This window comes from Triticum aestivum, chromosome 6B (assembly GCF_018294505.1).
Source record: "Triticum aestivum cultivar Chinese Spring chromosome 6B, IWGSC CS RefSeq v2.1, whole genome shotgun sequence".
Lineage (NCBI taxonomy): Eukaryota > Viridiplantae > Streptophyta > Magnoliopsida > Poales > Poaceae > Triticum > Triticum aestivum.
The window spans coordinates 65,864,632-65,878,010 of NC_057810.1; the positions used below are offsets into that span (position 1 = coordinate 65,864,632).

The 13,379-nt window shown below is 43.9% G+C and overlaps 1 protein-coding gene across 1 annotated transcript; it reads left to right on the forward strand.

Annotated features, from left to right (window-relative positions):
• Window positions 1-12,448: 12,448 nt before the first annotated feature.
• LOC123135812 (histone H4) lies at window positions 12,449-13,083 on the forward strand. Its single transcript, XM_044555029.1, has one exon. The coding sequence runs from the start codon at window positions 12,523-12,525 to the stop codon at window positions 12,832-12,834; it is 312 nt and encodes a 103-aa protein (XP_044410964.1). The 5' UTR covers window positions 12,449-12,522; the 3' UTR covers window positions 12,835-13,083.
• Window positions 13,084-13,379: the final 296 nt, after the last annotated feature.

The following is a 13,379-nucleotide window of genomic DNA, read 5'->3' on the forward strand; positions in this document are numbered from 1 at the left end:
GAACTATCGAGTAGTCATCAGCTTTGCTCTGCCAGACGTTCTTAACGTCGTCAGTTGCATCAGCAGCAGGCCTGGCACCCAGCGGTGCTTCCAGGACGTAACTTTTCTGTGCAGCAATGAGGATAATCCTCAGGTTACGGACCCAGTCCGTGTAATTGCTACCATCATCTTTCAACTTTGCTTTCTCAAGGAACGCATTAAAATTTAATGGAACAACAGCACAAGCCATCTATCTACAAACAAACATAGACAAGCAAAATACTATCAGGTACTAAGTTCATGATAAATTTAAGTTCAATTAATCATATTACTTAAGAACTCCCACTTAGACAGACATCTCTCTAGTCATCTAAGTGATCACATGATCCAAATCAACTAAACCATGTCCGATCATCACGTGAGATGGAGTAGTTTCAATGGTGAACATCACTATGTTGATCATATCTACTATATGATTCACGTTCGACCTTTCGGTCTCCGTGTTCCGAGGCCATATCTGTATATGCTAGGCTCGTCAAGTATGACCTGAATATTCCGCGTGTGCAACTGTTTTGCACCCGTTGTATTTGAAAGTAGAGCCTAGCACACCCGATCATCACGTGGTGTCTCAGCACGAAGAACTTTCGCAATGGTGCATACTCAGGGAGAACACTTCTTGATTATTAAGTGAGATATCACCTTAAAATGCTACCGTCAATCAAAGCAAGATAAGATGCATAAAGGATAAACATCACATGCAATCAATATAAGTGATATGATATGGCCATCATCATCTTGTGCTTGTGATCTCCATCTTCGAAGCACCGTCGTGATCACCATCGTCACCGCGCGACACCTTGATCTCCATCGTAGCATCGTTGTCGTTACGCCATCTATTGCTTCTACGACTATCGCTACCGCTTAGTGATAAAGTAAAGCAATTACAGGGCGTTTGCATTTCATACAATAAAGCGACAACCATATGGCTCTTGCCAGTTGCCGATAACTTCGGTTACAAAACATGATCATCTCATACAATAAAATATAGCATCACGTCTTGACCATATCACATCACAACATGCCCTGCAAAAACAAGTTAGACGTCCTCTACTTTGTTGTTCAATTTTTACGTAGCTGCTACGGGCTTAGCAAGAACCGTTCTTACCTACGCATCAAAACCACAACGATAGTTTGTCAAGTTGGTGCTGTTTTAACCTTCGCAAGGACCGTGCGTAGCCACACTCGGTTCAACTAAAGTGAGAGAGACAGACACCCGCCGGTCACCTTTAAGCAACGAGTGCTCGTAGCGGTGAAACCAGTCTTGCGTAAGCGTACGCGTAATGTCGGTCCGGGCCGCTTCATCTCACAATGCCGCTGAACCAAAGTATGACATGCTGGTAAGCAGTATGACTTATATCGCCCACAACTCACTTGTGTTCTACTCGTGCATATAACATCAACGCATAAAACCTAGGCTCGGATGCCACTGTTGGGGAACATAGTAATTTCAAAAAAATTCCTACGCACACGCAAGATCATGGTGATGGCATAGCAACGAGAGGAGAGAGTGTCCGTCCACATACCCTCGTAGACCATAAGCGGAAGCGTTATGACAACGCGGTTGATGTAGTCATACGTCTTCATGATCCGACCGATCCAACCACCGAACGTACGGCACCTCCGAGTTCAGCACACGTTCAGCTCGATGACGATCCCCGGGCTCCGATCCAGCAAAGCTTCGGGGATGAGTTCCATCAGCACGACGGCATGGTGACGATGATGATGCTCTACCGGCGCAGGGCTTCACCTAAACTCCGCGACGATATGACCAAGGTGGAATATGGTGGAGGGGGGCACCGCACACGGCTAAGGAACGATCCATAGATCAACTTGTGTATCATGGGGTGCCCCCCTGCCCTCGTATATAAAGGAGGGAGGGGGAGGTGCGGCCGCCCCCCTTGGGTGCGCCTGGAGGAGTCCTACTCCCACCGGGAGTAGGACTCCCCCCTCTTGCCTTGGTGGAGAAGGAAAGGGGGGAGGGGAAAGAGGAAAGGAGGGCGCTGCCCCCCCCCCTTCCTTGTCCTATTCGGACTAGGGGGGAGGGGGCGCGCGGCCTGCCCTGGCCGGCCCTCCTCTTCTCCCTCATGGCCCACTAAGGCCCATTAATCCCCGGGAGGGTTCCGGTAACCCCCCGGTGTTCCGGTAAAATCCCGATTTCACCCGGAACCTTTCCGATGTCCAAACATAGGCTTCCAATATATCAATTTTTATGTCTCGACCATTTCGAGACTCCTTGTCATGTCCGTGATCACATCCGGGACTCCGAACAAACTTCGGTACATCAAAACTTATGAACTCATAATAAAACTGTCATCGTAACGTTAAGCGTGCGGACCCTACGGGTTCGAGAACTATGTAGACATGACCTAGAACCATTCTCGGTCAATAACCAATAGCGGGACCTGGATGCACATATTGGTTCCTACATATTCTATGAAGATCTTTATCGGTCAAACCGCATAACAACATACGTTGTTCCCTTTGTCATCGGTATGTTACTTGCCCGAGATTTGATCGTCGATATCCAATACCTAGTTCAATCTCGTTACCGGCAAGTCTCTTTACTCGTTCCGTAATGCATCATCCCGTAACCAACTCATTTGGTCACATTTCTTGCAAGGCTTATAATGATGGGCATTACCGAGAGGGCCCAGAGATACCTCTCCGACAATCGAAGTGACAAAACCTAATCTCGAAATACACCAACTCAACATGTACCTTCGGAGACACCTGTAGTACTCCTTTATAATCACCCAGTTACGTTGTGACATTTGGTAGTACCCAAAGTGTTCCTCCGGTAAACGGGAGTTGCATATTTCTCATATTTACAGGAACATGTATAAGTCATGAAGAAAGCAATAGCAGTATACTAAATGATCAAGTGCTAGGCTAACGGAATGGGTCATGTCAATCAAATCATTCTTCTAATGATGTGATCCCATTAATCAAATGACAACACATTTCTATGGTTAGGAAACATAACCATCTTTGATAAATGAGCTAGTCAAGTAGAGGCATACTAGTGACTATATGTTTGTCTATGTATTCACACATGTATCATGTTTCCGGTTAATACAATTCTAGCATGACTAATAAACATTTATCATGATATGAGGAAAAAAATAATAACTTTATTATTGCCTCTAGGGCATATTTCCTTCAGTGGGGCGGCAGCGGCCGCGAGCGGGCGTCGGCGGCCGGAGAGGCCAGTGGATCCGGGTGACGTGTGGGACAGAGGGGAGAGGAGGAGCTGCCAGAGCCTCATCGTGCAGCGTAGGGCACGGGGCAGTGGGGGACGGGGAGGAGGTCGGGGACGCGCGATGATGGAGAGGAGGCAGTCCGATGTGGGGAGTAGACGAAGAGGCGTCGGCCGGCGACGGGGCGTTGGGAGGATGCGGCGGGGTCGGGCCCCCATGCCCTGATTCGATCTGGATCGGGGGGAAGGCACAGGAGGAGTGGGACGAGGGGGAGGGAGTGGGGGAATGTGGGAGTAGTGGGGGGTGGCGCTAGGTTACGGGGAGGGGAGGAGGCCTAGTAGGCCAGGGGGTGAGGGAGTGGGTCGGCTGGGCCGACTGGCTCCTTCGGCCAACTAGGCCAAGGCCCAGTCGGGGGGGGGGGGGGTTGTCTTTTATTTCTTTTTCCTTTTCTACAGTTTTTATTTTATTTTTTCTTTTTGCTCTGGTTTGTTAATTGCTTAACCACCAAAGGACTTTTGTAAATCATGTAGCTTGTCACATGAACATCATTGCATTATATAGCAATGCCACAAAAAGCTGAAGGTCTTTCGAAAAGGTTTAATTATTTTTAGAAAGTGAAAAGGCCAAGTGATGTGTTGTTGGTCCATTGTTTTAATTCCTAGGGGCATTTCTGGAGTTTCTAAAGTGTTGGTTTTATTTTTATAACAGCTTTGGTAATTTTTACAATATTGTGAACATTTTAGTTTTTAGTGTTTGAAAACTTTTGTTGTTTGTTTTTATTTTAAATTTGGATTCAAACGGGATTGAATCATCAGGAGATTAACAACAGTAACCGAGGTGACATGGCATCGTTAATGTGGGATAACTGTAGCCTAATTATCCGGGTGTCACGTTAAGCATCGATATAGTTGAGAAAATCTTATTATAGTCAACACTTTGAACTTGTCGAAAACCTTTTGCGACAAGTCGAGCTTTGTAGATAGTAACACTACTATCTGTGTCCGTCTTTCTCTTGAAGATCCATTTATTTAATATGGCTTGCCGATCATCGGGCAAGTCCACCAAAGTCCACACTTTGTTCTCATACGTGAATCCCATCTCAGATTTCATGGCCTCAAGCCATTTGGCGGAATCTGGGCTCATCATTGCTTCCTCATAGTTCGCAGGTTCATCATGGTCTAGTAACATGACTCCCAAAATAGTATTACCATACCTACTCTGGTGCAGACCGTACTCTGGAAGACCTAGGAGGTTCTGTAGTAACTTGATCTGAAGTTTCATGATCATCATCATTAGCTTCCTCACTAATTGGTGTAGGAATCACGAGAACTGATTTCTGTGATGAACTACTTTCCAATAAGGGAGAAGGTACATTTACGTCATCAAGTTCTACTTTCCTCCCATGCAATTCTTTTGAGAGAAACGCTTTCTCTAGAAAGAATCCATTCTTAGCAACAAAGATTTTTGCCTTCGGATCTGTGATAGAAGGTGTACCCAATAGTTTCCTTTGGGTATCCTATGAAGACGCACTTCTCCGATTTGGGTTCGAGCTTATCAGGTTGAAGCTTTTTCACATAAACATTGCATCCCCAAACTTTAAGAAACGACAACTTTGGTTTCTTGCCAAACCACAGTTCATAAGGCGTCGTCTCAATGGATTTCGATGGTGCCCTATTTAACGTGAATGCAGCTGTCTCTAATGCATAACCCCAAAACGATAGTGGTAAATCAGTAAGATACATCATAGATTGCACCATATCCAATAAAGTGCGGTTACCACGTTCAGACACACCACTACGCTGTGGTGTTCCATGTGGCGTGAGCTGTGAAACTATTCCACATTGTTTTAAATGAAGGCCAAACTCGTAACTCAAATATTCTCCTCTACGATCAGATCGTAGAAACTTTATTTTCTTGTTACGATGATTCTCCACTTCACTCTGAAATTCCTTGAAATTTTCAAATGTTTCAGACTTGTGTTTCATTAAGTAGATATACCCATATCTGCTCAAATCATCTGTGAAGGTCAGAAAATAACGATACCTGCCACGAGCATCAACACTCATTGGACCGCATACATCGGTATGTATTATTTCTAATAAGTCACTAGCTCGCTCCATTGTTCCGGAGAATGGAGTTTTAGTCATCTTGCTCATAAGGCACGGTTCGCAAGCATCAAATGATTCATAATCAAGTGATTCCCAAAATCCATCTTTATGGAGTTTTTTCATGTGCTTTACACCGATATGACCCAAATGACAGTGCCACAAATATGTTGCACTATCATTATCAACTTTGCATCTTTTGGCACCAATATTATGAATATGTGTATTACTACGATCAAGATTCAATAAACCATCAACATTGGGTGTATGACCACAGAAGGTTTTATTCATGTAAACAGAATAACAATTTATTCTCCATCTTAGATGAATAATCGTATCGCAATAAACATGAACTAATCATATCTATGCTCAACGCAAACACCAAATAACATTTATTTAGGTTCTACACTAATCTCGAAAGTATAGGGAGTGTGCGATGATGATCATATCAATCTTGGAACCACTTCCAACACACATCGTCACTTCACCCTCAACTAGTCTTTGTTTATTCTTTAACTCCTGTTTCGAGTTACTAATCTTAGCAACCGAACAAGTATCAAATGCCCAGGGGCTGCTATAAACACTAGTAAGGTATACATCAATAACCTGTATATCAAATATACCCTTGTTCACTTTGCCATCCTTCTTATCCACCAAATATTTAGGGCATTTCCGCCACCAGTGACCATTTCCTTTGCAGTAGAAGCACTCAGTTTTAGGCTTTGGTCCAGTTTTGGGTTTTTTCACGGGACTGACAACGTGCTTGTCATTCTACTTGAAGTTCCCTTTCTTTCCCTTTGCCCTTTCTTGAAACTAGTGGTCTTGTCAATCATCAACACTTTGATGCTCTTTCTTGATTTCTACCTTCATTGATTTCAGCATCATGAAGAGCTCGGGATTTGTTTTCGTCATCCCTTGCATACTATAGTTCATCATGAAGCTCCAGTAACTTGGTGATGGTGACTAGAGAACTCTGTCAATCACTATCTTATCTGGAAGATTAACTCCCACTTGATTCAAGCGATTGTAGTACCCAGACAATCTAAGCACATGCTCACTGCTTGAGCTATTCTCCTCCATCTTTTAGCTATAGAAGTTGTTGGAGACTTCATATCTCTCAACTCGGGTATTTGCTTGAAATATTAACTTCAATTCCTGGAACATCTCATATGGTCCATGACGTTCAAAATGTCTTTGAAGTCCCGATTCTAAGCCGTTAAGCATGGCACACTAAACTATCAAGTAGTCATCATATTGAGCTAGCCATACATTCATAACATATGCATCTGCTCTTCCAATAGGTCTGTCACCTAGCGGTGCATCAAGGACATAATTCTTCTATGCAACAATAAGGATAAACCTCAGATCATGGACCTAGTCCGCATCATTGCTACTATCATCTTTCAACTTATTTTTCTCTAGGAACATATCAAAAATAAAGGGAAGATATAACGCGAGCTATTGATCTACAACATAATTTGCAAAATACTATCAGGACTAACTTCATGATAAATTAAAGTTCAATTAATCATATTACTTAAGAACTCCCACTTAGATAGACATCCCTCTAATAATCTAAGTGATCACGTGATCCAAATCAACTAAACCTTGTCCGATCATCACGTGATATGGAGTAGTTTCCAATGGTGAACATCACTATGTTGATCATATCTACTATATGATTCACGCTCGACCTTTGGGTCTCCAATGTTCCGAGGCCATATCTGCATATGCTAGGCTCGTCAAGTTTAACTCGAGTATTCTGCGTGTGCAAAACTGGCTTGCACCCGTTGTATGTGAACGTAGAGCCTATCACACCCGATCATCATGTGGTGTCTCAGCACGAAGAACTGTAGCAACGGTGCATACTCATGGAGAACACTTATACCTTGAAAATTAGTAAGGGATCATCTTATAATGCTACCGCCGTACTAAGCAAAATAAGATGCATAAATGATACACATCATATGCAATCAAAATATGTGACATGATATGGCCATCATCATCTTGTGCTCATGATCTCCATCACCAAAGCATTGTCATGATATCCATCGTCACCGGCACAACACCTTAATCTCCATCGTAGCATCGTTGTCGTCTCTCCACCTATTGTTACTATGACTATCGCTACCGCTTAGTGATAAAGTAAAACAATTACATAGCGATTGCATTGCATACAATAAAGCGACAACCATATGGCTCCTGCCAGTTGACGATAACTTTGTTACAAAACATGATCATCTCATACAACAATTATATCACATCATGCCTTGAACATATCACATCACAGCAAGCCCTGCAAAAACAAGTTAGACATCCTCTACTTTGTTGTTGCAAGTTTTACGTGGCTACTATGGGCTTAGCAAGAACCGTTCTTACCTACGCATCAAAACCACAACGATTTTTCGTCAAGTATGCTGTTTTAACCTTCAACAAGGACCGGGCGTAGCCACACTCGATTCAACTAAAGTTGGAGAAACAGACACTCACTAGCCACCTGTGTGCGAAGCACGTCGGTAGAACCAGTCTCGCGTAAGCGTACGCGTAATGTCAGTCTGAGCCGCTTCATCCAACAATACCATCGAATCAAAGTATGACATGCTGGTAAGCAGTATGACTGTTATCGCCCACAACTCTTTGTGTTCTACTCGTGCATATAACATCTACGCATAGACCTGGCTCGGATGCCACTGTTGGGGAACACGATAATTTCAAAAAAATCCTACGATCACGCAAGATCTATCTATCTGATGCATAGCAACGAGAGGGGGAGTGTAGCTTCATACCCTTGAAGATCGCTAAGCGAAAGCGTTTATCAACGCGGTTGATGTAGTCGTACACCTTCACGATCCGCCCCGATCAAGTACCAAATGTATGGCACCTCCGCGTTTAGCACATGTTCAGCTCGATGACGTCCTCGCCTTCTTGATCCAGCAAGATAGGCGAAGTAGTAGATGAGTTCCGGCAGCACGACGGTGTGGTGACGGTGTTGGTGAAGAACAATCTCCGCGGGGCTTCACCTAAGCACTACGAAAACTATGACGGAAGATAAACTAGAGGGGAAGGGGTTGCCGGCACACGGCTTGGTGTTTCTTGATGTGTCTTTGGTGCTAGACCTACCCCTCTATTTATATGTTGAGCCTTGGGATCGAAACTTGGAGTAAAAGCCTCCACAAAGTCAGTTTCACCCGAACAGCAAGAGTCCTTCTCGGACTCCAGGGCCAGACACCAGGGTTCCCGGCGTCTGGACCCAGACGCCAGGGACCCTGGCGTCTGGCCCCTGGACTCCGCAAAACTTCCTTTTGCGCTTTCCAAAAACCTTGTGGGCTTTCCCCTTTGGCCCAAATAAAGTGTTCTCGTACCCAAACATTTCGAGAAACATCCGGAACCCCTTCCGGAGACCAAACACTATTATCCCATATATCAACCTTTATCTCCGGACCATTCCGGAGTTCCTCGTCATGTCCGTGATCATATCCGAGACTCCGAACAACATTCGGTCACCAACATACATAACTCATATAATACTATATCGTCAATGAACGTTAAGCGTGTGGACCCTACGGGTTCGAGAACTATGTAGACATGATCGAGACACCTATCTGGTCAATAACCAATACCGAAACCTGGATGCCCATATTGGCTCCTACATATTCTACGAAGATCTTTATCGGTTGAACCGCATAACAACATGCGTTGTTCCCTTTGTCATCGGTATGTTACTTGCCCCAGATTTGATCGTCGGTATCTTAATACCTAGTTCAATCTCGTTACCGGCAAGTCTCTTTACTCGTTCCGTAATACTTCATCCCGCAACTAACTCATTAGTCAAAATGCTTGCAAGGCTTATAGTGATGAGTATTACCGAGAGGGCCCAGAGATACCTCTCCGAAACACGGAGTGACAAATCCTTATCTCGATCTATGCCAACCCGACAAACACCTTCGGAGACACCTGTAGAGCACCTTTATAATCACCCTTTTACGTTGTGACATTTGGTTGCACACAAAGTGTTCCTCCGATATTCGAGAGTTGCATAATCTCATAGTCTGAGGAACTTGTATAAGTCATGAAGAAAGCAGTAGCAATGAAACTAACAGGATCATAATGCTAAGCTAACGGATGAGTCATGTCCATCACATCATTCTCCTAATGATGTGATCTCGTTCATCAAATGACAACACTTGTCTATGGTTAGGAAACATAACCATCTTTGATTAACGAGCTAGTCAAGTAGAGGCATACTAGGGACTATAGGTTTTGTCTATGTATTCACACATGTACTAAGTTTCCGGTTAATATAATTATAGCATGAATAATAAACATTTATCATGAATTAAGGAAATAAATAATAACTTTATTATTGCCTCTAGGGCATATTTACTTCAAACTCCCCCTTTCTTAGGAATGCAATGAACTGGACTTACCCATTTACTATCACATATAGGGTAAATTACCCTTGCATCAAGGAGACATATTATCTCTTTTATCACCACAAATTTGGAGGCTGGATGAAGCCTTCGTTGGCTTTCAATTACCGGTTTAGCTCCTTCTTCAATAGGGGTAGCATGAGAATAAATGGATGGATGTATCCCCTTTACACCCTTCATTAAGTAGCCTATAGCCTTACGATGCTTACTCGGTACCACTAATAGTTTTTCCTTTTTATTTCCCTAAAAGGTCGGCATTGACGATAATGGGATATCTTTCTGTATTATCCATGAATTCATACCTCAGCCGGTAAGGGTTTCATAGTAGGAGGAGGTAGTTCCTCATCTTCTTTTCTTTCAAGTACCTCAGAGACTTTATTCAAGCGCGGGAAAACTATTGGAGTAGTGTCCATTATCATTTCAATTTCCTCCTTCTCTTTGTCTCCCCCCTTTGTGTGGCTCCCCCTCCCTCCAACCTATATATACTTAAGGATTTGGCCCTTGTAGAGACAAGTTTTTGAGCATCCTCTAGTTCCCTAGTTCTAGTTCTAGTTGATCCAATTAGAGCTAGATCTAATCATCCCTAGTCCTCATAATTAGAAGCCTAGTGTGGCTCTAATTTTCTCTCTCTAATTCTCCAGGGACGATTAGCTCTGGACGGCGAAGCGCTGTCGGATAGTGAAGACAGTACGCTTGCGAACTGTGGATAGGCTGTGCTTTCGGTCTTCCGTTCGAGGGATCGTTCGTGAACGGTTCGAGGGACTTCAAGTACAACCTATACCGACTTGTCTTCTTTCGCTACAACTCGGAGTTGGTAACTGTCCGATCTAAAATGTTATTGCATCTTCATATTGTTCGTGGTTATTCGTAGGACATTTTTTTTGTTTTCTACTACGTTTCGCAACACAAATTCTTTATGGTACACCGATTGAACATAAAAGGATACTGAGTGAGTATAATTCTAGGTAACAAAGTCTTCAATGACTTGAACATTAAGCGGAAGTTGCAGAATATGCTGAACATCAATGGCAGAGAAAGCATAACGTATGTGTAATTCAATTCTTCAACTTTTTTCCAGCATAGTTGCACCCCTTGGTGTAATAATTCTCTGGTTTGCGCTTGAAGGGATACAATGCAAGGATCTTGCTAGATATTTATTTGTGAACATGTCCCCACACACCATATGCAACCCCGTTTGAAAGTTTGAATACCGTCAACAATACTCTGCCAAGTGTATGATAGTCCCTTCTTTGGGCTAGCTTCCAAAATATTTCCATCTAGAGAGTATTTAGTACCCCCGCCCACACACACACATGTGATGAGCGATATTTTTGTGCTCATTCCACCGGTGTCCAAACTAGATAATCCTGGAATTACCAAAAAATCACTACAATATTGCTACTAATGAATAATGAATGCAAGAAAATTGAGAAAACCCCTTTGTTTAACGTGTTTCCACAGGAAATGAGCTCAAACATGAAATAATATCATCACATAGAGTGTGGTGAACAAGACAAGTCAACGGGAGGCGCATAGACGCATCTAGAGCAGAAGACGACGCATGGTAAGAGCAAACATGCTCGTACCAGCGATTGTACCAGCATTATCACTTTATCGAGTCGAAACAACTAATTTGCACTTAATCAACATATGAAATCATACTCAACATTTAGGAAAGTTATTGACACTTCACAACCCAAACAACTCCTACAACCCGAATAACAAGGTAAACAAACAACCTGCTTTCTGATCCCCCTTTGATCCCTGAAAATCTACGGCCACAACTCATTCCCAAGAATTCACATTCTCAAGAATTTGTACTCCAAACAAAGGGGTCATACTGCCCCTATAACACATGCTCGACCGACACTCAAACCACTCGGTCGGCTCGTTTATTTTTGCTCGTTCCTTTGCTGTATGCTCTTCCACAGAAAAAGTAGATATCACATTTTGTGTTAGTTGTTGAAATAGAAAATTTCATGAATTTTAAAAATATTTATAAATTCTGAAAGTGTTCATGAATTTAAATTGTTTGTGAATTATGTTTAGAATTTCAAAAAAGGTGACGATTTCAAAAAATGGTTAAAAAATTTCATAAATTTTGAAAAGGCAAAGTTTTAAAAATTCACAAACATTCTTTATGAAAATGTAAAAAAATTAGACAAAACCTGAGTGGAAACGAATAAACAAAAAAAAATCCGGGTGCCTCACAAACCTGTTGAATTTTTCTTTACTTTTTTTTGAGACAATATATAGTCTTTACATTTTTTTTGAGAAACACATAGTCTTTACATTTTTTTTAGAACTAAAAATAGTCTTTACATGAGCCTGCTCACTTAAAGACCTGTCCCGGAGCTGGCTGGTCCAATACACGTGAACGAGTCCGAAGGTGTTCCCAAGGCCCAAAAGGACCTACCCCGAGTTCCTTCTAAAAAAAATGTCCACACCGAGTTGCTTAAAAAAAGAGAAAAACAAGTCCACCCCGACCATCCTGAGAAAACACACCTCCCGCCCACGGCCCACGCCCCCGCTCCCGCCACGTCACCGATCCGCGCCACCCCTCCTCCCCACTCACAGCCATCCATCACCCATCTGACGGCCCGCACCGCGCATCACGCGGATCGTGCCCTTCTCATCGCCTGAAACTTCGCAGCTATAAAATCCCCCACGCCCGAGCTCCATTCACATCACCCCACCACCACACCGCCGCAACAACCACCACCAGCAACACACACACACAGAGAAGCGAAGATGTCTGGCCGCGGCAAGGGAGGGAAGGGTCTCGGCAAGGGCGGCGCCAAGCGCCACCGGAAGGTGCTCCGCGACAACATCCAGGGCATCACCAAGCCGGCCATCCGTCGTCTCGCTCGGAGGGGCGGCGTGAAGCGCATCTCGGGGCTCATCTACGAGGAGACCCGCGGAGTGCTCAAGATCTTCCTGGAGAACGTCATCCGCGACGCCGTCACCTACACCGAGCACGCCCGCCGCAAGACCGTGACCGCCATGGACGTCGTCTACGCGCTCAAGCGCCAGGGGCGAACCCTCTACGGCTTCGGCGGCTAGGCCTGCGCCCGCTGCTCCAGTCTCCGTCGACTCTGACTCTGCTAGCTGCTGTTCTGGTGCTATGCGTTTCGTTTCTGAATGCGTGCGTGCGTGCGTTGCTGTTCCATCGGTCTGTGTAGTTAGTGGATGGCGATGGATCTGAATGCAGTAAGTTCGTCAGAGTGCGTGTGTTGTTCTATCGGTCTCTGTAGTCAGTTCCTCTGTGGAAGGCGATGGATATGAATGCAATGGGATTGTTGGTTCTTCCTATTTGAATTTGGTCACCACCAACTTGTTATGCCACCTAAAATTTTCTCAGCAGAGAAAGTTAGTTGCGGTAATTTTCGTTTGGATCTTCATACAGAGATCGAAATAGGTAGGGGACTCCAGTCCCCTTTGTTCTGTTTTTACTGTATTTCATTGTGCAGTTTGTTCACAAACCTAGCTCCTCTGCATCCGCATGGCAACGAGGTGGATGGGGATGGCGGTCCAACTGTACATCTGAAGAGGTGCTGCTGTTTAGATCCTGTATGTTTTATCTCTGATGCTTTGATGCAACATGATTC

Excerpts from the sequence above, each read along its gene's own strand:
- LOC123135812 (XM_044555029.1), top strand. The coding sequence starts at position 12,523 with ATGTCTGGCCGCGGCAAGGGAGGGAAGGGTCTCGGCAAGGGCGGCGCC.